The following is a 25636-nucleotide window of genomic DNA, read 5'->3' on the forward strand; positions in this document are numbered from 1 at the left end:
ACTATGTAAGCAATTGTATTCAATTAGAATTAGAGTCTGGCTGGGCGGAAGAGAAGGCCTACTGGCCTTAGCTCTGCCAGATTAAATTATTATTATTATTATTATTATCATTATTATTATATGGAATATAATAATAATAATAATAATAATAATAATAATAATAATAATAGTAATAGTTTCCCTCACCTGTTCCGAACTCTCTGTCCACATAATCATCACACACAATGGGCAGTCTCCTGTCACAGAATGGATGAACAACAAATTTTCCATGAAGATGCTTGTAGCGAGGGTCTTCAGGATGCACAGCAACAGCAGTATCCCCCAACATCGTTTCCACACGAGTGGTTGCTACCACAACTTCGTCATCAGAGTCTTCCACTTTGTAAGCAAAAGACACCAACACACCGAACTCCACCTTGTCTTCGTAGCCTGGTATTGACATCAATGTACGACCAGCCAGCTCTATCTTGTCAACCTGGAGAACAGCAACAGCGTTCACATTCAATGTTAGAATTCATCTCTTCCAGTGCATATTATGAGAGCATTGACTACAGTATGTAGTGATCAAGTCTGGTATTCTGCGTCAAAGACATTTCATAAATTTAATTACAGTCAACTCTGGGTATAGTGAACTTCTGCAGACTTGCATATTTCGTTCACCATATCCAAAGTGTCTCTCACCTAACCTTAAATGACAGAAATGAATGGAATTATAAACAAGAAAATAAAATATTTCATTTTTGTGGAATGGATTACACTGTATACTGTTACTCACAGTTGATTTACTTAAACTATGCCAGCGACCCACGTCCGCTTGCGAAAGACCACGTTCAATGTCACTTATAATATGTTGTTATTGTTTTCTAATGTCAGGCATTTGACAACAAAGTCATTTGACCTCTTGCACTCCAAATTTTTTAAAGATATCATGGCCAGCCACTGAAGCACAGATTTTGAGTTGTTCCGAATCCATTTCTTGGTTTGAGTTGCACAATGGGCAGTTAGGGGACTGATATATTCCAATTCTATGCAGGTGTTTGGCCAAACAATCATGGCCTGTTGCCAATCTAAATGCAGCTACAGACGATTTTCGTGGTAAATCGGGAATTAATTGTGGATTATGATTATATTTGCCTTGTCTTCCAAAGAAAACACTTTATGCTTCGACATTTTTATACAGTACATTCACTGTTGGAATACTAGAAACAGACGATCAAGTAGAAATAACAAACGCTGTTATGGTATGACTGCTTACTCAGCCTTGGAATTTCCCAGGTCACTTAATGGAAACAGGGAGAGGGTTGATGGAGTTTGAAAGCCATCTAAATCTTACCTTCATTTATGCTCTGGACATAACGTCTGTCCCCTTTTAATAAAAGAAGGCAATTTTATTTTCCATTGTTTCGATGCTATACGTTGTAATGGAAATGTTTCCGAGAACAAATGGCAACCCTTTGACGGTGGAGGATTAGAAATAACAGTAGAGTAGTGTGCCTGAGAATAGAATTTTAACCCTTCGACGATGGAGTGAGGCAAGGTCGTCATGCGTTGCCTGGATTTACAGTACAGCTCACTGTCTAGGAACACTAATCCTACCTTTGTCCTTTGACTGAAGGAGTAAGAAACTTAGAATGTTGTTCTCAACACATTCTTTCAATTTTATACAAGAAGGTCTGACTTCAAATAAGAATTTGTCAGGATACAGGATTCACTATAACTGAAGCGAGCGTTCACTATAAACAGAAATATTAATGCACTTTTTAATGAATGCAGGTCGGGACCAATGATTTAGGTTCACTATATCCAGAGTTAGTAAAAAGACAGATAAATTTATAATAAATAATAATAACATTGATACTGTTCAAGAATTTAAATATTTGGGTAGTATAATTGACAAGGATGGTGGAGCCTTTGAGGATGTAAAGAACCAAATAAAAAATGCAAATAGTGCATTTGTCCAGTTGTACCCAATATGGAAATCTTATATTATATCTAGATCTACAAAAATTAAAATCTTTAACAGTAATATGAAATCAGTCTTATTTTATGGCTGAGACATGGAAAAAAAGTAAAATTATACAAAATAAATTGCAAACATTTGTTAATAGATGTTTACGACGAATTTTAAAAATTGGATGGCCAGATATAATCACAAAGTCAGAACTATGGAAGATAACTATTCAGAAAGAAATCACAATAGAAATCAAAAGACGAAAGTGGAATTGGATAGGGCACACAATCAGGAAAGAAGATGGAGCAGTAGAAAGAATGGCTTTGGATTGGAACCCCCAGGGTAGTAGAACAAGAGGAAGGCCAAAAAATACATGGAAGAGAACAGTTTTGGAGGAAATTGCTAGGGAGGGGAAAACATGGAGCGAAGTGAAGAAGTTGGCTACAAATAGGGTCCGATGGAGGCACTTTGTGAATGCCCTATGCTCCTCAGGAGGAGATACAGGAGTTTGATTGATTGATATCCAGAGAGTTGATTGTATTTACAATGCTAGATTAGCAGCAAACATCATGGCTAATGCGAAAACTGTAATATGCAAAGCCATAAAGACCAAATTATTTCTTTGAGAGGCAACACACTACAGCTGGCTTCATACAAGGTACAAACCTCGATATCGGAGATAGCAGACTTCAGTGTACAGGACCAGTTCACAAGCCTGTTACTGCGGTAGATAACACCCTCCTCATGCAATCGAATGAAGGCTTCTGACACAGCCCTGCACATCTGTGGATCCATAGTGAAACGTGCTCTGCTCCAATCAAATGACGAGCCCAACCTGCGAAGCTGAGTGTAAATGGTGTCACCTTTCCTGAAACAAGATGTCATTTATATTAAGTTAGTTTCTAGCATACGTTCTTTCCTATCTTACTACTACATTCGTCCTCCCCCTTTTTTTTTCAACCTCCTTTCTCCCGTCTTTCCATTCTCTTCCCTGACTCATCTCTCTCCTCTTCCTCCATCTCTTTTGTTTCCATTTCCTTGTTATTCCTTCTGTACAAATAGTTCACTGCTACTGTTTGTGCCATGCTTAAAAAGCTTTAGACAAGATGCAGGCAAACTGGTAATCACGATTACATCTAGTTGCGGGGAGTGTTCTGACGTCACAGTCCTCCCACCAACTTCCACTCCCTCTGTAAGCAATCCTTAGTCAATGCGATGGATTGTCTTTGCGACATTGAATACTCACAAACACCTATTCCAGGTAGATTGGGAAGAAAAGTTCTTTTATCCATAACCATAACGAAAAACATGCCTTTACTAAATACTTTTGCGTATGTAAAGTAGGCTTTTATTCAACATTACTTTATTTCACTAGTGAGATAAAGACTAAAGTCACAGTTTGAACTTTATCTCACAGTTCATTAGTATTTTCCTAGTACCCGGGTACACACGTATACTTTTCCATTCAACTCTTACTCAAGAAGTTAATATATTAGTTACTAGATGTCACTTCCTCTATTTCTTTATTACCATTTCTTAAATATACATACATTCATTCTCCTTCTCTTTTCTCTATCTACTACGTCGTAATAAGTATATATATAAGGTCCTATTTTAAATAACCAATTATTGATAAATAGATTTAACAAATATATATTTTTTATATAAATAATATATATACTAATAATTTAGATTTATATTAATATAAATCATATATATATATATATATATATATATATATATATATATACATACCTGTATCATATTCATATCTAATATGTATTTTTTTTTAATTTGTAATAATTTACCTTTTGGGAGGCGAGGAGACTTGAACCTATGAAGTTGCATTTATAGGATTTTATAACATTATAAGAACACGTGTTAGTCAACTGAGCTAAACAGACACGATGATTAATTACGTTTTAATATTCCTCTTAAGTTTACAGAAGTAAAATGTAAGATTATTTCAATCACATTAGTCCCGTGAACACTTCTAAATAATCCCTGAAACTTCAAAACGACGAAAATACACGTTTAAAATGAAAAAAATATATATTAAAATTATATAATTAATTACAATTTGTTATTTTTTATCCAACGCCTTAGACACCATTCTTCACTAATCATGGCCTCCTACATCATGACCTATCTAGTATACGAATCGGTTCTAAAATCCATCCCATGATACGTGATTATATGAGGACTTATTTTCAACATATTTTCTTCTATAAAACATAATTTTTCGTTATGGTCATGGATAAAATTACGTATGGTACTTGTGAGGTAAGTGCATCTTTATTGCGCGAGTGGAAAGATTTTAGCACGAGGCACGCCTCGTGCTTAAATTACACGAGCGCAATAAAGATCACGCTCACAAGTACCATAAATAACTATTGCTGTGTTCATGGAGAAAACGTGATATGCTTACTATGCAACAAAGTTGTTATAGGAACCCACAGAAGCAATATACACAGATATTATAAACATGTCACAAGAATCACAGCTCTTAATTACAGGTAAATAATCGTAGTTTGAAGTTTAATACCTACACAATAAGCTAAAATAATAATATTAGCTATATCATTTTTCTGTTCTCATAAATTTTTAAACAAAATTTCACTCTATCTTATCTATTTTCTTTTCTATTTCTCTCTATCTAAATTTTAGGGACGGAACATATGGAGCAGTTTGAAAAATTAAAAACCGAAATATAAGTAATCAGAACAGAGAGGAAGCAAATGCCTTGACTGAAAAACGAAAGGAAATTCTTGCCAGTGACATAGTTGCATGGGAAGTCACAAAATCATTGAAACCTTTTAGTGACAGGGTCACAGTCCTGCCATCTATCCACAATATCGGAACCCGAATCACGTAAAGTGAAGTGGGTAGGCATTGGATACATACATACATACTTGAAATACATAAAGTTTATCAAATAATTTTAACTATACGATTTAAAGCTACAGTTCTTGATATATTGAATTCACATACTCTCTGCGCCATTCCCAAACTTTTTCAATGAATTTCTCTCTTCCAATGTCATGTCTCGTTTTATTTTCTTCTCTCCAAAGCCTCTTCTCAACGACGACTTGTGTCGCAATGCCAGCATGGTCACATCCTGGGTTCCAGAGGGCAATTCGACCTTTCATTCTGTGCCTGTTAACATAACAAAAGTCATTAGCAAAATTCTCTGTCAAGAAATGGCTGTAAATGTCATATTCATTTACAATTTCATGTACCGATATTTACCGAGGTATTCAAAACTTTATGTCAGTATATTAGGAGGTGATGGGATTAGTCTCTTATAGCAAGAATGTCAGTGTTGAATTGAGACCTTTTCCTCACATACAGGAGATTTATACCAGTGGTATTCAATCTACGGTACGCACACCCCCAAGGGTACACATCCCACTGACTAGGTGAGTAAATATGCTAACATTTATTTTATTCCGCTTATTGATAATTATTATCTTGGAGCAACAGTAACAAATCTAAATGACACTCGGGAGGAAATTAAACGCAGAATGAATATGGGAAATGCGTGTTATTATTCGGTTGAGAAGCTTTTGTCATCTAGTCTTCTGTCAAAAAGTCTGAAAGTTAGAATTTATAAAACAGTTATATTACCGGATGTTCTGTATGGTTGTGAAACTTGGACTCTCACTTTGAGAGAGGAACAGAGATTAAGGGTGCTTGAGAATAAGGTTCTTAGGAAAATATTTGGGGCTAAGAGGGATGAAGTTACAGAAGAATGGAGAAAGTTACACAACGCAGAGCTGCACGCATTGTATACTTCACCTGACATAATTAGGAATATAAAATCCAGACGTTTGAGATGGGCAGGACATGTAGCACGTATGGGCGAATTCAGAAATGCATACAGAGTGTTAGTTGGGAGGCCGGAGGGAAAAAGACCTTTGGGGAGGCAGAGACGTAGATGGGAAAATAATATTAAAATGGATTTGAGGGAGGTAGGATATGATGGTAGAGACTGGATTAATCTTGCTCAGGATAGGGACCAATGGCGGGCTTATGTGAGGGCGGCAATGAACCTACGGGTTCCTTAAAAGCCAGTAAGTAAGTAAGTAAGTATTGATAATTATTGCAGTTTACATATTTTCTTTTAAAATAGCAACTCTTGTTTTTCCTAGCTTCATTAACATTTTACATAATGCATGGCTATTATTGTTACACCAATAACTTCTGTATGTATAATAATAATAATAATAATAATAATAATAATAATAATAATAATAATATTATTATTATTATCATTTATTTTGCATACAATGTCTAGTCTTTTGTTATTTCTTATATAATTGCAATGTAGTTTGTAGCTGTCCATTTTAAGCCAATCTCAGTAGGGTAGACCAGGGTAATTGTAAACACTTCTTACTGATTTCAAATATATTTCAACATTACACAACCCTCAGTAACGGTAAGCATGACAAAGAAACATTGTGTTAATTTTAGATCTTTCTTTTCCCTGAAAATGGGTTTAAAATAATAAGGTTGACTTTTTTTCATCTTCTAATTGCTAGTTTACATTTACCCCACCTGCTTACATTTACCCCTTCGAGAGGGGGGGGGTAATTGTAAACACCAATTTTCGCACGGGCTATCAGACACTGAACATTTTTTGTTCTGTTTCAGAAGAAAGACAGTACTCCTTTCAACTCCAATTTTGGTCACTGGTACATTTCGTCCCTTTAACCTATGATATATGACGATATAGGAACTCAGTACCTCTCCTGAACTTCACAGTAACTGCGGTTACTATTTTTCACATCTGTGACAATCCTCTACAGTGTAGCTGGGTGAAAGTCTCTTTCTAATATAATTTCTTGGCATTTTGATTACTGAAAAGTACGAAATGTAACCACAGTAAAACATGTTTACAATTACCCCCAGGCAATTAAAGCTATGGGGCAAATGTAAACACGACATAATTTAATGAACTGAGGTTATGGGAGATCTCAAAACCATTGCAAGAAATGTTAACTACTATACATTACTCATAAAAACAACATATTCTTAAAAAATAGCACTGTACGTTTACTTATAATGCCAAAAATGAAGGTGAAGCAAAATTCTTCCTCAACTTTTTTTGTAGACTCTTACAAAACATTCGTTCACAACTAAGCAGTTACTCCTATTTGGCGCCAAACTGCTTTGTAGGTTAGCCAACATGTTAATTTAAATACTCCCCCGAATTAAAATTTTTATACTGACAGTTTTGTATTTCTCAAAGCATTTGTTTACAATTACCCCCTGTTTACAATTACCCTCGTCTACCCTATAACTTACAGTACAACGCTGCTTCTGCCTGTTAACAACTTAGAATGATATTTTCAATTACCTGAAATTATGAAAAATGCGGAAAAACACAATTTTAAATTTCTTATTGCAAATAATGAACCCTCTCACCCACCAGCATATTGACATAACTTTCTGAATCACCCTGTATAAACACACAAAACCATACCTCCTAATTGAGACTAATTGCAGAAAGTCCTACTCATAAAATAATATGGTTTCCATAATTTCATCTCATGCATTATATATATATATAGGCTATATATATATATATATATAAAATTTTCCTCAATTTACACTATCAATCATTCTTCCAGTGTATAAAAGGAGTGTGTGACAGTATATGTACTTATATGGACAGGTTCATATGAAAATGTAAGTGGTAGTTACAGATGTCTACGTAATTTACTAAAGATAAAGGAAAATATGAAATGTTTTACCATCTTGTAAGTGCATCCTGAATCGCATTTGTCAATGCATGGCCAAGATGTAGTGAGCCAGTCACGTTAGGTGGAGGAATCACCATCACAAATTTGCCATTAGCATTGGGTTCTAATACGTTTCTCCTCTGAAAACAAACACAACATGCCCAGATTATAATTCGAATATGCTTCTAGTGTATTTTATGTTAAAACGTTTAACAGAGCCTTCAACAGGCATAGATGACTTACGACATGTTATGTTAGCAATCATAGGGAAGAATAAATCAATCATTTGACAGAATTTCAACTCTTGAGCCCAGTTTTCGGTATCCTTTTTTGTATTCCACAAGATAATAATGTATTATTGACAATAGTAAAAAGGTATTTTGATGATATGAATGTAAGACTTAGCCATGGGATTGCCTGGCATTCACCTTACAGTTTAACTTCACGCACATTCATTAACAGCTCTTACAGAATTTCAACTCTGAGGTCTGTTTTCAGAGTTCTCATTTTTGTAAGGGCTGTGAAAGATCAGAGAAGAAAAAGTAATTATATTACAAAACTTTGCCTGCATGTCTGAGTTACGTGGTTAAACTATGTGAAACTTTATCCAAAACCTGATTCTATGTGATGACAGTTCATTCGAAATTCTTTATTTTTTTAATCATTCAAGTCCTGACATTTATTTTCATATCATGTCTACTTATATTCGATATCGTCTTAAAATCTTCACATGAGTGCTTTCAAATTATTTATCACAATGTCACTTATGAAGTAAACTTGTGTATGGAACATTTGTTTCTAACGACATTCGTCTCTCAAAATTTCATTCACTAGCTCCATTTTGGTACATTTTTGTATGTTATTGTCGAGATTCCTCTTCAAATCATCGGTATTTTTCAAGTGAATAAATTCAGATAAGTACTCCATAAATATCAATTTCTACCCTCTTAAATAGTGCTATACCTCCCATCGTTCTTGCTTAAAACTTCAATTTTAGCACTTGAAATATTCAGGGTGTATTCTTTGACTGTATCAAATAAATGAAAGATTGGCCATTCTGTTAACTTTAGGCCTATTATAAGCCAGAGATAGTTTGCATAATACACAATGTTTCAATAGTTTATCAACTTAAGGGATAATAAAACACTTAGGGTGGAAATTGTTCGAATCAAGGTGATGAAAAGCCAGACTTGTGCATTGTTCAAGGCACAAATGAGACACAAAGCATGGACTGACATCAATACTGGATTAGTGACACCATCATACTTAGGCATGGCTGATCATATTAGGAAGTTTAAATGCAGAAAGCAAAGAATAGATGTGGCAAAATTTTTCTTTGTAAACCACATAACAGTAGACTGGAATGGCTTACCTGCGGCAAAGGATGTCCTCTCAAAATCGGTACACATTTAAGGAAAGGTTGAAAAAATTAGGTTGAGATTTAATAGTAATGTAGGAGCAGTGTAATTATGTAAGTTGTATCATGTAATAGAAATAGATTTGTTTATAGATTAGGTTTACTTTTGCTTATTTTGGGAGTTACAGCATAATCTTTATTTATAGTCCTAGGTTTATTGCAATTATTTATAGTTAGAAATAAGTTTACGTTTATCTTATATGTTATTTTATTGTTGTAATTATTGTAATTTTATTGCTGTAATGACTATAGGCCTAATCTTATTGTATACTATAAATGTCACTGCCACAGTGCTAATAAATACATACATACATAAATAATATTTCACAGACATTTTCTATTTTTTTGTGGTAATTATTCACAATCTAATTGTTGGGAAGAATTTAAGAAAGCTAACAATTCTTTTTTAAATTTCTAAATAAAATTCACTGCACTAAACTCATTATTTGTGATAACCTATTTTCATCCATATTTTGTTGGCTTACCCCGTATTCTGGTTTGAAAAATCCTTGTTTTTCCCACCAGCTGTACCAAGCTGCTTCCACAAACTGAGGACTGTAAGCATCTGGCATTGCACATGATGCATCTTTCTTATCACCTTCTGGTGTTAACACGGAGTATACTGCCGCCTCTTTCACCTCCTTTTTCTTTTCTTTTTTCTAAAAGAAAAGAAAATGAACAGGTGAACAGCTTCACTATGCTGCATATCTACATGTAAAACTACGTGTGAGTGATGCAAGGAATGAAATGAGGTTGTGTATGCAATCATCATTCATGGGGTGACAAATCACGACACTACAGATTCAATGGAATCATACGCGACAAGAAGGGAAAGAAAAGGAGTACAAGGAGAATAAGAGGAATAGCTACATTTATAATATACGGAATAAAATATCCTAGGCCTACTTACTAAAGTGACACCTTGTCATATGGTAAATGAAAATAGTCTTCCACGTAAGAAATATACAAACCTCTGACTTTTCTTTTGGTTGTGATGGCGCATCCTTTTGCTTTTCTTGCTTCTTATTAAATTTCTCAAGTTTTGCTAACTTTTTTGCTTCTTTCTCCAACTGCTTGGCAGTTTTCGGAGGCCCTTCTCCTTGACCAGATTCATTTCCCATACCTGTGACAGCTCCGTTCACGTTGGCCACGTTAGTCGACATATTCCACTAAATACGTTCACTTTAATAAATACGAAAAAACTAACTCGAGATCAATTCTAGTCACGAACGCATATTTTAATTCCAACCACATGGACAATGATGCAACTAACCTAACTCACGAACCTGAACGTGTACCGCACGCACATTCGCAAGTATCTCATCGTATTCTGCCACCGCTGCCAGCGCACACCACAGATAACATAGCGGACAAAGAGATTATTTAACGCTTGTAGATGCTACTAATGGCCGTCGCAGTTACCAACGTCGCCACTGTCGCTATTCTCTCGGATCGAGTATAATTCGTATGAAAAAAAAAAAAAAAAAATATATATATATATATATATATAGAGAGAGAGAGAGAGCGAGAGCGTCTTTATTCCTATCATTGCCTCTTAAACGTCCATACATGGTCAGCATAAATTCCTTTCCAAAAAAACCATCACTAATATCACGCAGCTTATGGCATTGTGATAAAATAGGTAAAAAGCGAACCGTAATATATCATGAGCTCCCTCAAAAAAGACCATACCTGTACCAGTACCCATTCTTTTCGTCTGTGACATTACAGTTCTTGTAGTTTGACCTCAGCCACCTTAAGCTCAACTGATGTGGTGTGGGGGGCATACATAGTCAATATAGGCGGAGTTATGACTGCCCCCAAACTTGTCTGCTCTTTTTTTTTTTTCTGTTAACTTTAGAAAATATTGACTGCAAAAGATCTTTTTTGCTTTTGTTTATGATTAAGTTTCGGTGTTTAAATTGACGAATTAATGTCTTCAGATCATATGTCTGCACTATAATATGTTTTAAATTTCTTAATGCGTAAAAAATTTTTATACCTCATTTGAGAAATGTAAGCACTGTAATGTTTCTTTTGTAACAGCCTATGTTAGAAGTCTGCAGGTGTTCAGGCCACCACTTGGATACGTATGAATAACATATTGCACAACAATACAGAAAAAAGAAAAGTGATCCTGGTATAATGTTTAAACTTAAAGATGAGATTAAATAAACAACCACTCGGGTTAAGTTCACGGTGCAGGGTGCTGTACTTGTACAAGAGCACGGCCGTTTGCTTACCCAGTCATTCATAAAAATATGAGTTGTAAGCACAATAAGCCTCAAGCTGCAGTGTAAGCCTTCGGGTCCCTCTTCCGTACAAGAGAAAAAAATAATAATAAAGTAGTTTACATTTCATATGATATCTTCGGGAAGATATGCTTCAAATAAAAAAAAAGTTTCTATCAGCACTGTTACTAGTTTTATTGATGCATGCATGTGTTTCTGTATGAGAGAAAGAGGGAGACTGTTTTAAGTTATGCCCTATTAGGCCTATAATTTGTAGTAGACCTACAGTTCAAGCCCTATACAACTCGGTCCGAAACATCGCAGATGTGGATGTAACACTGTAAGAAACATGCCCCCGAAAATAGTTTTATTAAATGATCAAATTCCAATATCTCATAAGAAAGAGAAAAAGGAATTGGTTGGGTCGCTGGTTGAGAAGAAATTGCCTACTGAAGGATGCACTGGAATGAATGATGAACGGAAGAAGAGTTCGGGGCAGAAGAAGATATGAGATGATTGACAACATTAACATATGTGGATCACATGCGGAGACTAAGAGGAAGGTAGAAAATAGGAAAGATTGGAGAATGCTGGGTTTGCAGTGAAAGACTTGCCAATGGACAGAACACTTGTGTATGTATTCCAATCTACTGTAACATGGTCAAGCTGTAACGGGGGGAGGAGGAGGAGGTAAATGATGTCCTCCCCATAACCTTGTTATATGGGGATTCTATGCTTTTGCTTTGCCCCCCCCCCCCAAATAAACTGTTTTCTCTCCGTCTATGATAGCAAAGCAATGTACCTTGCTACTCTTATCTACCTTACTTTCTAATTGGCACACCATGAGCAATCGGACAAGCTGTTATTATAGCACCAATATGTTAGTGTATAATTCAAGAATAAACATCGACTGGGGTCTCTATGGCACATTCATGTTCAAAGCTATACTTGAACCGATCAATTATCAAGTTAACCATTGTATGAGATTCCCACATGAAATAAGATATACCACTGTATGAGATCCCCATAGAAAATAAGAATTATACCATTGTATGAGATTCCCACATGAAATAAGATATACCACTGTATGAGATCCCCATAGAAAATAAGAATTATACCATTGTATGAGATTCCCACATGAAATAAGATATACCACTGTATGAGATCCCCATAGAAAATAAGAATTATACCATTGTATGAGATTCCCACATGAAATAAAATATACCACTGTATGAGATCCCCATAGAAAATAAGAATTATACCATTGTATGAGATTCCCACATGAAATAAGATATACCACTGTATGAGATCCCCATAGAAAATAAGAATTATACCATTGTATGAGATTCCCACATGAAATAAGATATACCACTGTATGAGATCCCCATAGAAAATAAGAATTATACCATTGTATGAGATTCCCACATGAAATAAAATATACCACTGTATGAGATCCCCATAGAAAATAAGAATTATACCATTGTATGAGATTCCCACATGAAATAAGATATACCACTGTATGAGATCCCCATAGAAAATAAGAATTATACCATTGTATGAGATTCCCACATGAAATAAGATATACCACTGTATGAGATCCCCATAGAAAATAAGAATTATACCATTGTATGAGATTCCCACATGAAATAAGATATACCACTGTATGAGATCCCCATAGAAAATAAGAATTATACCATTGTATGAGATTCCCACATGAAATAAGATATACCACTGTATGAGATCCCCATAGAAAATAAGAATTATACCATTGTATGAAATTCCCACATGAAATAAGATATACCACTGTATGAGATCCCCATAGAAAATAAGAATTATACCATTGTATGAGATTCCCACATGAAATAAGATATACCACTGTATGAGATCCCCATAGAAAATAAGAATTATACCATTGTATGAGATTCCCACATGAAATAAGATACACCACTGTATGAGATCCCCATAGAAAATAAGAATTATACCATTGTATGAGATTCCCACATGAAATAAGATATACCACTGTATGAGATCCCCATAGAAAATAAGAATTATACCATTGTATGAGATTCCCACATGAAATAAGATATACCACTGTATGAGATCCCCATAGAAAATAAGAATTATACCATTATATGAGATTCCCACATGAAATAAGATATATTATTATTGGGTTATTTTACGACGCTGTATCAACATCTAGGTTATTTAGCGTCTGAATGATATGAAGGTGATAATGCCGGTGAAATGAGTCCGGGGTCCAGCACCGAAAGTTACCCAGCATTTGCTCATATTGGGTTGAGGGAAAACCCCGGAAAAAACCTCAACCAGGTAACTTGCCCCGACAGGGAATCGAACCCAGGCCACCTGGTTTCGCAGCCAGACGCGCTGACCGTTGCTCCACAGGTGTGGGCGAAATAAGATATACCACTGTATGAGATCCCCATAGAAAATAAGAATTATACCATTGTATGAGATCCCTACAAGAAAGAAGATATCAGCGGTATCATTATACAATTGTTCAAAAGGAAGCATTGTCAGTTTGTGTAAACAATTCGAAACAGAGTACAATGATAGATATCTCCACAATATCACATGGTAATTAAATCACAAACTAAATATTTATCTTGCAACAGGTCCAAAGTTTTCGAATTCCAATATGTAATAATTAAATTGAAATATGTAAGAAACAGAATCAAAAGACCTCCAGTACGAGCTGTGCCTGGGAGAAGACAGCACAAGCCCTGTTGTTGCATCTGCAACAACAAAATAGAAACACTTACCCAAGTCCTAAAGTTCTTGCATGCATGATAAAGCACTGCGTAATATTGGGCATCACACAATGATATCTATAAGTGCAGAAAGTTTGAAAAAACAAAGACATTACAAGATGGCGATATTACCAACAAAAGACACTAGGGGACTCGTGTTGAAAACTGGGGCTTTTGGGAAATATGATACTGTTAATCAATAAATTTACTAATTGTATCATAAAGTCATAAATTTCAGTGAAATAATAATATACCTATACTACTCTTTTTGTACGAACAAAATTAGGTGCAACTTCGGTATCTCCTCACACTACACACGAGAGAGAAAATGTACTTAAATCATTCAAACCTTTTCACATTCCTAGGCCTTATGTCATTTAAATATCCCCTCAAATAACCCACTAATCTTGTCATACCTTGCCCTCATGTCACTTATCTATCCCCTCATTTAACCCATCTAATCCATAATGAAATGTAAATCAGATGTTAGTCCTGTTACGCACATTCACCATCGTAACAAATCATTCTCGAACAACACAATCAAATCAAATGCTAAAATCCACTCAAGTCAACATACAATAGTATATATTATGCAACGAGCCTATAATGGTAATAATTAAGACGCGAGCATGTTTCTTTATGAAATGAGCGCAAGCAAGTTTCATAATTTTCATACGAGCGTCTTAATTATCATTATAGGCAAGTTTCATACGACTTTTTATGCTCGACCATATTTCTAACTTGAAATTATTCATAAGTATTCATGTTATGGTTATGTAAGTGAGGAGCGGAACTGACCTGAATTGTGAGATGTGCGCAGACGCGAAAGTATTGATTTTTTCTGAGGCACAAATGTCATTGACCTTGATATAATCTAGAGAATAACATGAACATTAATCTTGATATAACCTGGAAATTGATTTAGAATTGAGAAACGAGATGACAAATTGAATTTATTTGAATATTATTCACAATTAATGCTAATTATTATAGTAACAGAACATAACCTTCTGCGACAGTATTGGATTTCCAGCCTCCGTGACTTTTCGCTAATTGTCTTTCGATTGCATATCCGAGAATAATCGATACTTGCGGTTTTATAATGGTACAATGGTGATTTCTCATTGGCTGAACAATTGAATTATAATGAATAGGTGTACTTTAATGAGGTGCAATAAAGGGCTACTACCAGGTGTGTATAATTACTACATTTCGGCATGGTCGAGCATAAAAAAATTAATTATACCAACATCGAAAACCTAAAAACAAATATCCACTGCCTTCATAACCATCAGACTTCCATGCTATAGCTCAGCAATGAATAATTAATGACGTAACACAACATACGTCATTATAATATACATCACATGATAAAATAGTCCCAACATCTGGTATCGATATGTATATTAGACACTCATTATTTCTATGGTGTAAATAATGATACTGCATTTAAAATATTGAAAATGGGTATCTTTGTATTCGTTTTAAATCCACATTTACACACATACACAAAGACTCTCCAAATCAATTTAAATAACAAGGATTTCTTTCACTACTTCATACCTACAGTTACAAAATGTTTCAAATATTATTTTAATTCAAACAGGACAGGATGCTCCAAGCCTCAACATACTTAGCAGAATAAAAAATGTATTTTTATCAGTAAACGCTCATGTATTTACAGATGCACACACTATCATATAGTCAAATAAAATAGTTCCACAGCTTCATTATCAGTGAAGAACATGATTCAGAGGATCTGCCCGGATGCTTGACAGATCCAGTCTGGAGTCCAAATTTTCGTCTAGTTCACCAACTATAGCACTGAAAGCACAAACATTAATCGCGATTATTATCACATTATCAAGAATACTTGATCACCAAAGTCCGCATTTCTATTGTACTATTTCATATAAATATAAACAGTGCAATATACTGTATTAAAAGCTTATATTATTTTTATATACAAAGTGATTAGTGTAATATGTTACTAATGAGCGATGTATGCAATGAAGGGGCAAAGAAACTGGCCACCCTACCCCATTATATCCTGGCTTAGTTGCCTTATGAGTGATGCCTTATTGGTGTCACTTATGAGGTTCAAATCTGTCTTCGAATAATTGACTAAACAACAAACAACAAAACAATACAGAGTGATTCATCATGAGGATTATTAAAATTTTTAGGTGATGATAAAGGCTACCACATGCAGAAAGCTAAGCTATAGTCCCGACGCTGTTATTTCCAGCGTGACGCCGCCTCTTTGCTTACGTCTTAGAAAGTGAAGGCTTTCTAAAGTCTAGGTAGGTAGTATCATTCGCCATTTTTGTTCTTACGTTGCCGAGCTACCATACGAGGAATCTATTTCCAACACTGTTAAACATTATCATGTCGTAACTCCTATGATAATAAATCAAATGCAATGTAATTCAGCAAATAATTGAGCGGCAAATAATGTCGTGTGCTTTCTGCGAACGCCAACTAAAGAGCTAAAATGGCGGGCGATTATATTAAGTATTTATCGAGCCTTAAGAAATGAATCAGCGAATCACAAGATGCACACGTTTAAATGTAGCCGACCTGCAACGCGATTGGCTGCCGGAAATTAGAGCAATGGGACTATAACTATGCTAACCAATGCTAAGCTATGATGTGCTATGACATGAAACGGTAGCTAAGCTAAGTTAGACATGTTTTAAGAAGACTGGATTACATTCACTTACAATTTATCAAGATAAGGCAATTTTATTGGCTGCTTTCATGGAAGATGAAGAAAGAAAAATAGAACTAGGAGATGATTTTGAATAAGTGAAATTGAAAAATGGAGAGGAATACTTGGTGAATTTCATTATTTGATTCAATTAATCAATCTTCTTACTGTATCCAGCTGTTTGCTGACAACATAAAGTCCACTGTAGTCTATTCAGTTGTTGTTTTTCATGAGGAATGAGGGGTATTTTGATCGGTGTTCATTATAGATGCCTGTTGCTAGTAGCCAGAGTTGAGGTGTAGTCAATATATAAAGCAGGGCCATGTCTTCTGCAACTGGTACTGATGATTTTAATTCACTTCTTTTGTGGTTTATGGATGGACAGTATAGAAGAATGTGTTCCAGATCTTCATCATGATTATTAGCCTACACCACAGACAAGTAGGATTATCAGAAATGTGAAATCAGTGTAGGTACAATTGAGTGACACTGTGACCTGTTCTGGCTCGTGTTAAAAATTTTTGAACATGCCTGGGCAAGTTTTTGTACATTTCCAGGTCATTTGGTTTCTTTTGAACGGACTCTAAATTTTTCCTTTGTCAGAAGAGAGCCAATTGTTGATCCATAGGTTTATAAAATGAGACCTTACTGAAGCAAAAGCACTGGATAGAGATATCACTTGAAGAGGTCTTGGTTGCAAATATTTTGCCTGTTTTACAATATTATCGACTTTCTCATTTCCAGGTATGCCACAATGACTAGGTATCCATTGAAATGTTATTTCCTTTTGGAGTTTTTTTAGTTTACTTAGTTGTTTCTAAAGTGGAATAATTCTATGTGCGTACAGGTTTGGTACATATTTAATTATATTAAATATAGCCCCCTTGGAGTCGGTAAGTATGCAAATAGATTTTTCAGAAATTTGAGTAACACACTGAAGAGCAGCATCAATAGCTAGCAATTCAATGTCAAGACTGGAGGAGGATGAACATGGTATGAAATAACTTTCTTGATATTTTGAAATATAATAACCTGCTCCTGATGTTCCATTATTAGGATTTAGAGATCCATCTCTATAAATTTGAAGGTGATCCTCATATCTGCTGCAGATTAGTGCCATTGCATCTAACTTAAGAATGTATAGAGGATCATTTTTGGAATTAATGAGCCACTGGCGTGGCTCAGTTGGTTAAGGTGCTTGCGTACCATCTGAAGTTGCGCTCGGGAGCGGGTTCGATCCCCACTTGAGATGATTACCTGGTTGGATTTTTTCCGAGGTTTTCCCCAACCATAAGGTGAATGCCAGGTAATCCATGGCAAATCCTCGGCCTCATCTCGCCAAATACCATCTCGCTATCACCAATCGCATCGACGCTAAATAACCTAGTAGTTGATACAGCGCATCGTTAAGTAACTAAAAAAAAAATTGGAATGATTTCTTGGAATTTATATGCTCATTTGATTCAAGAATTGCACGGAAATGATGAAGAATTTAAAAGTTGCTTTTGGCTGAAGCAGTAGCGTCTTTCTTGAATGAAGTGTACCATGGAAAACTGCTTATGTTCAAAGAGGCCTATATCAAGATTGACTGTTCAAAATGAACTCTTCATTAAGTTAGCAATATAAACTTCAATGCCATTTAATAAATTTATTTCATGAAATGAAAAACACATGACCGAATTAATAAGCAATACTCAAATTATAATATATAGGGTATATTAATAATTATGTTAAAGAATAAATTATACATAAATCAATTCACAGAGTTTCACTAATTTACACACAACAATTTACTAGGTACTGGGAAAACAACTGATTATACACATGTGCGAAGCCAGCAACTACAGTCTAACTTACACATTATCTCCTCGGATAATATGCAGCCCCAGCACAACTTGCTCCACGCCTTGATTTGTACTGTACACTCGTTCGTGACTTTCATCCAGTATCAGGTTTATTGTCTGGTCAAAACCTTTCAGAGTTCCCTGAAACACACAAATTCTACAAGTGAAGATGTGTGCTAATTTGCGGAAGAATACATTTTATAATCTCAGTCAATTAAATCTATCCACCAAATTTGCACATCCAGTACACAAGAGGAAGATAAGTTATATGTTTCGTGAAAATTCCTTCAAATTAATAAAGAAATAGCTATAAAAAAGCTCATGAACATTAATAACATAAAATTGCAAAAGCAATTAGGTTTATATCTTTTTTTTTTTTGGTTAAAAAAATTAGAATGGATAGAATAAAAGAAATAGATGTGAACGAAAGTAATTAAAAATATATAAATAAATAGTAAAATAATTGTAGTGTATATGTATGTGTATATATTGTTCTTTCTCTTTCTTGTTATAGATGTAAAATTATGCATGGAAGAAAGTAACAAGTGTAGATGTATGGAGAAATACGAGGAAAGTCAACATCCCTTAATAATAAACAAACACACGGAAAATAAAATACCGGAGAAGATTGCAAAATTAAAGAATAGAAGGAAGGAAGCATTAAGGGAAAGTACAGTTACTGATCTGACTAATAAATTCAATTTTGGAAGGTACGCTTTATCTAGACTCAGAGATAATAACATATTTGACTTAGTTAGAAATTATTTGGCTATCTTTTTTATTTCTAAATTTAATAGTTTTGAAGGTACGTCAAAAGAATATTATGAAATAAAATTAAGGAATGAAGGCTTACCTACGAAAGAGAGCTTGTATGAACTGAATAAATATTTTTGTAAGGAAAGAGGTATGGAAGGAACTAGAATTAGAGATGATTTAGATACGCTAGCTGCGCATTGCAGAGTGAAGTACATCTTAGGAAGGTAAACCAATACTGATGGTACCAATATTCTAGAATGAGTTGAGTCTTGCACAATAACTGAAAGCTAGTGCAAGATAAAACAAATTATGTTAATAGGTAAAATGTAGAAATTGTATTTAAATAATAATATATCTTTGTGTAAAAATTGTTGTATGTAATGTGTCTGTGATCTATTATATATAAAAAACCATGATATGTTTCGTGGCTGTTCTCGCAGTATCAGCCATGCAAATGGACAACCTTGCCTTCGTGGAAAAGCGGCTGCTATACAGAGCACTCCACCTGCCACACCAACAACCAAAAGGTATACGCTATGGCCAAAATTCAACCAAAAGATAGGATGAGTCAAAGTGAAACCCATACACCCGAAAGAGCTTTTCATTTTTATTAGCATTAAGCAAAAAACATAATTGTTAGTTTAGTCTGGTCTCGGTTATGACGTAAGTCTTCGTAGAAAAGTGTGGTCTTAGTCGAAGTCGAGAATTATCTGTGCTCTCAAATCAAATTTAATGATAAAATTTGAAGAGCAATCCTAAATGGATTTCAACAATCATTCCAACATAAGGACATCGCACAATAAGCCTAAGGCTGCAGTGCTTGCCTGCGCACCCTCCTCTGGAGAGAAAAAAAAAATATAAAGTTAGGGATAGCCATAATACAGAATCAAGCAGCTTTTCTATAGCACACGTCACTGAAACTTCCAACTTGCATTTTTCTAAGTTCTACGGTGCGGGAACCTATGGCAAATTAGTTAGGTTAGGCTTTTAGTATGCCTTGCATATACGAATCTGTGACAGGTCAGGTTAGGTTAGTTTAGGCTTTTAGTATGCCTATCATAGACCTATACGAATCTGTAACAGGTTAGGTTAGTTTAGGTTTTTGGTATGTCTTGCATATATTAAGGGAAGTGCAAAAGCTGTTGGAACAATAGTAACAATAACAGGTATAATCAAATTGTTTCACTAATATAATCAAGAGTTATTAATAATTGGTATAACTATTATACTAGCCTAACAATAATTCCAATGTGCATTTCGCGTACACTTTCAAGGGTTCCACCTCTTTATTTCACGTGTTAAATAATCACTTTTAGGTTACCTACATCCTACACCGATCAATTATTTCTAATTTTTTGTAATTTTCTTATATGTTTTCAAGCCAACTGACGTTCTACATGAATTCTTCACATTCAAAACTATCTTTCCTCTGAAAATTAGACAATTTTCCCATTTTTTCCGTAAAAAAAAAACCTTCAATATCTTATGCCATAGAAAACCCAGATGCCGAAAACCCCAGAATCACGTTACAGTAAACCCAACAATTCTGAATATTAGCTTAGAAAGAGCTTCACATATTATTAATGTACGTCTGCAATGTTTATTGCACATGAAGGATACTTACAACAAAATTCCTTCCATCCGATGTAATGATGGAAACTGTATCTATTAAATTATTAAGGGACAACATAATGATCTACTTATTTATGTATAAACATGCTTTAATCTCATACATTTCTATATTTTAAAAAGGATACGATTAACGTAACTTTCGAGGCCTGATGCCATGATACTGCTTACAAAATATGTAAAATAGGAGATTGTATTAAAAAAAATACGACAAAAATATTAACAATTTATCAACATCACTCAATTTATTTTCTGTAACACTCCACTCAGTTTAATAATTAGTAACTAAGAGCGCACTACGATTAACGTTACGCCCACAATTCCATGAGTTGAAGGATGACTTGATTAACGACAATCATACGTCCACCATCGACGCTGACGGAAACGGAATTTGATAAATGACCAGAGCTACCAACAGATATAACATGGTTACCAACATGTCAACTTAATATTGAAACAAAACCAACGAGCACAGAATGCATTCTGTGCTCGTTGAACAAAACGCTACTTTTTTAGTCAACAATTTTCTTTTTTCTGTCAGACTTGATTCAACAAGGAGTAAACCGATCTCGTGAATTCGAAAACGCATCGCTTTTGCTCTATCAGTCCCGCGACGTAGCATCGTGGCCTAAGGCAATGATTATCAACCAAGGGCCCGCAGACTTCCAGGGAAGGGCAGATCACTTATTGGGATCCGCAAAAATAATTATGGTCCCGTGCCGTGGCCTAAGGCATCCTACCTAGGACTCGCGTTACGGCATGCGCGCTGATTTCGAGTCCTCATGGGGAAGAAATTCTCATGAAATTTCGGCCATCGTATGAGACTGGTGCTCACCCAGCATCTTGATGCACTTGGGGAGCTACGATAGGTAGCAAAATCCAGCTATAACGGCTGGGGGGGATCATCATGCTAACCACACGATACCTCCATTCTGGTTGGATGATCGTCCATTTCTGCTTCAGCATGTGAACATGAGGCCAGCAGCCGGCTGGTCTGTATGAGTCCTTCAAGGGCTGTGGCACCATGAATTAAACATAATTATGATGATTAATAATAATCTTTTTTTTTAATGTTCTATGTAAATTTCAACATCAGACAATTTTGCGTTAAATAAAAGCATAAGTAAATTATTTCCTTTATACATTGATATTATCTACGATGTTTCTCCTGCTTGTCTAACAAAAGACAACATGTTTTCGTCAAAACAGAATGAAAGTCGAAAGAATATAATTTGTCTGCTTTTCGTTCATTTCTGGGATTAATTAGAAGAGCTGTTGAGCTATATACACACACATACACATGCCCAATCTCTTTCTGAATGTTTTCTTCTCTTGCATGGAGGGACCCGAAGGCTTGCACTGCAGCCTGAGACTTATTATGCTTACCACTCCTATTCTGTGAATAATTGGGTAGCCAAATGGCTTTGCTTTTGTACAAATACAGCACACCGCACCATAAACTTAACCTGGGCTATGATATGGATGATGATATATGAATTAATGATAGTGAAATGAGTCCGAGGCCCAATGCCCAACATTATACAGCAATTCTGCTTCAATTAGTTGAGGGATAACTTTACATGTCATGAGGGATGGAACAGCAGTTAGAAAATGGAGGGGAAAGTCACTGCATAGTCAACCATAAAAAAAAACACCAACTGAACAAAACTTTCTCCTAACTTAAACATTCCTTCACGTTAATACTGATAGTTACTACTACTGATAATAATAATAATAATAATAGTAATAACTTTATGGCTTTCATACCTTATTAATGCCACCACCTGCATCTAAGCTGGAAGTAGCTGATTCACTATCAAGATTGTTGTTTAGTCAACCATCCAAAGACAAGTTGAAACCTCACAAGTAACACTGATAAGGCATCATTCATGAAGCAACTATGCCAGGAGATAATTTGGTAGAATGGAGGGGGGAACCCTCCATTTCATACATTGCTGACTTGTAACATTGCTGACTTGTAACATATTTCATTAATCAGACTTACAATGTATACAAACAACTGAATAATCAATTAATCATATTATGTTATTCTATAGCTTCAAATCTACTCAAGTACCTGCAACAAATAGTTTATGAGTTTCCTATTGAATAAGAATTAGAAAAGAATGCTATTATTCAATATAAAATTGATCAAACTTCCCTTTAGCAATAGGGGGCTCAAAAACTTCATAGGTAACTTTAAATCTCAGGAAAGCTTTCTCTCTAACGTACATGACATTAAGATAAATCTCCAACCAAGTAACGAAAAAATTTCATTCATAAAACAACCCTACACAAGCAATAGAAACATAGGAATATCTGAACCTGTTTGAAGATATCAAGAAGAGTGGCACTTCAAAAGATGTCCTAAAATTGACTGGAAACTATTTGTAGCAGATTTCCTAACCAAGAATGGTTACATAATATTTCAAGGATCCCTAATGTCCAATTAAAATGGAGCAGATGTTGGTATTACTTGTCCATTTTTCTCGTTTTATAAATCCTTAAGTTATGGAGCTCCAAATTTTGATGGAGAAGTTGAAGCCAGTTATTCAACACTTCAAAATCTGTTGTACCAGATCCCTGATTTTCAACAAGCTGTTATATTCATTGATTCTACAGCAGCTGTTACTGATATAACAGCCAATCTGTAAAAAACCATTTATTATTGTTGAAGTAGGACTGCAGTTATTTTCCACGTAGTGTTTACTGTCTTCGTGCTACGAGTTGGCGCGGGGAGTAGATAGGCGGGATGGGGGAACTTTACGCTACACTCTGACCTGAAAACGTCAGTCCACTTACTTGGCTACAAGGGAACGGAGTCAGACATAAAACATTTCGCATCTTCGGTGCTGTCGCTAAGACTATCATCACATTTTTCAAAATTGCTGGAGTAATCTGTCCATGATAATCGTCTGTTTATGTTCCAGCCGTGTATATTAATTCGGATCTCTCAACAAAGCCATTAGCCCCACCGCCCCCATCCTGATGGACAACAATGAGTGTTCCGGACACATTTATGGTAGTCAAAACTCCCGTAACATTTTTATCGTGCCAGCACTTGGGAAACGTTAAATTTGTAGGCCTATCTATCCGCATCTCGTCCAGATACAAAATCGGTTTTTCCACTTTCCTAAGCTTTCTTATTTGCTGTAGATATCTTCACGTATTCTAATTTACAGTGTTTTCCTCAGTTTTTTTTGCTGCACACTTCTTCCACCTGGATTCGCCATAGATTACCTGACATTCACCTTCCGCTTGGGAAACCTCGGAAAAAACCCAACCAGGTAGTCAGCGCAAGCGGGAATCGAACTCATTCCCGAACGCAACTGCAGATCAGCAGGCAAACGCGCTACCTCCTGAGCTACGCCGGTGGCCCTATTTCTTTTTCAAATAAAAATTCTCAATTATATCTTTTTTGTCAATCTCCCGTCGAAGTCCTCTACATTTGCATTTCGGTAGTCTGGACGTTTCCGTTTTTTTTTCTCCCTCAAATGTTGACAACGCACTTTCTTCTGCGTAGTCTTTCATTTCATTCCTTATACGCTGTATTGTTCTTGTGGATAGATTAGAGTACTTTTCTACCTTTGCTGTAGGTTTCTTAAGAGGAATGCAAAGGCACTGTTGTTCTTTTTCTTCATCACAGAATTATTTTGCACTTCTAATAATATTCCTTTCTTTGCTATAGATTGTCAATCCTTGTCCTCTTTGTCGACATATTTACAATAAACAAAAAACTGCTATAAACCTAAATAACAGTATACAATAACATAAATACTATTAACACGAAAAGCAAAGGATAACTAAAGCAATACAAAGATTTGTGGTATACTGAAAACAATTGTCTTGTTGAAACTAATAAAACACTACAGTAAAAACCCCACTATTATTTTCACAAAGTCACAAATACTCATAGACACGTGCAGTAGATGTTTGTGAAACAGGAATATTGCAGTGAACAGCGCTGTGTGCATGCGCGACTGTTTCCCCTCCACCCTGTCTAAGTACTTCTGGCGACTTCTCCTGGCGTGACAACAATAGTTTCTTCTTCATCATGAGTGTTGGCCACAGATGAAGCAACATACGAACAGCAGACGATTTTACAATTTCAAATGAAGAGAGCCCGCTGCATATGAACGGTAATCATCACCAAAACAAACATGGGAGCCAGCAGCATAGCCAGCAAGGAAACACTCACAGTGGGAACTGTGCTTTAGTTCTGAATAGCAGAAAATTCGTGTCTGGGGTTTAGAGATTGGTGAAAGGGAGGAGGGCTCTGTCTGCATGAGAACAAGAAACAATTCTATGATTTCTTTTCCAAAACCTTGCTCCATGCAAATCATAAAGATTAACCGTGCTTGAAAACTGATATATAATATTTCAGTCAAGGACTGTAGAAAGAGTTCCTCAATTTCAAGATACTTCGGAATATGTATGATAAGAACTTCCTTGTGTTAAATTTTAACGTACCTTGTTAACATGTTTCGACCTATATTATTTCAATGTACCGAAGTACATATGATATTTCCATGCAGATATTCTGCATCATCATACGATGAAAGAGTAATGGAACGGAGAAAAATTCT

At 35.4% G+C, this 25636-nt stretch overlaps 2 protein-coding genes across 4 annotated transcripts in view; both read right to left on the bottom strand.

Annotated features, from left to right (window-relative positions):
* The window catches only part of ValRS (Valyl-tRNA synthetase), a 34541-nt gene extending 23975 nt beyond the window's left edge, over positions 1-10566 (bottom strand). For both annotated transcript variants that reach the window (XM_069849437.1, XM_069849436.1), the window contains exons 1-6: positions 10084-10566; positions 9598-9771; positions 7708-7835; positions 4943-5107; positions 2618-2819; positions 187-475 (exon numbers count right to left, since the gene is read on the bottom strand). In XM_069849437.1, coding sequence (XP_069705538.1) covers positions 187-475; positions 2618-2819; positions 4943-5107; positions 7708-7835; positions 9598-9771; positions 10084-10275 — 1150 coding nt within the window. In that variant the 5' untranslated portion in view covers positions 10276-10566. The remainder of the gene's footprint in view (positions 1-186; positions 476-2617; positions 2820-4942; positions 5108-7707; positions 7836-9597; positions 9772-10083) is intronic.
* A 4993-nt stretch (positions 10567-15559) lies between these two features.
* On the bottom strand, positions 15560-21433 carry LOC138691286 (U6 snRNA-associated Sm-like protein LSm8). 2 transcript variants are annotated; one of them, XM_069813124.1, is made up of 4 exons: positions 21179-21433; positions 21046-21080; positions 18679-18806; positions 15560-15935 (listed from the first exon to the last, which is right to left on the bottom strand). In XM_069813124.1, exons 1-4 carry the CDS (start codon positions 21207-21209, stop codon positions 15845-15847), a joined length of 285 nt encoding a protein of 94 aa, XP_069669225.1. In that variant the 5' UTR covers positions 21210-21433; the 3' UTR covers positions 15560-15844. The 2 variants fall into 2 exon arrangements, with proteins under 2 accessions (XP_069669225.1, XP_069669224.1); XM_069813123.1 differs by having other exon boundaries at positions 21046-21086.
* Positions 21434-25636: the final 4203 nt, after the last annotated feature.

The sequence above is a fragment of the Periplaneta americana genome, chromosome 16, assembly GCF_040183065.1.
Source record: "Periplaneta americana isolate PAMFEO1 chromosome 16, P.americana_PAMFEO1_priV1, whole genome shotgun sequence".
NCBI lineage: Eukaryota > Metazoa > Arthropoda > Insecta > Blattodea > Blattidae > Periplaneta > Periplaneta americana.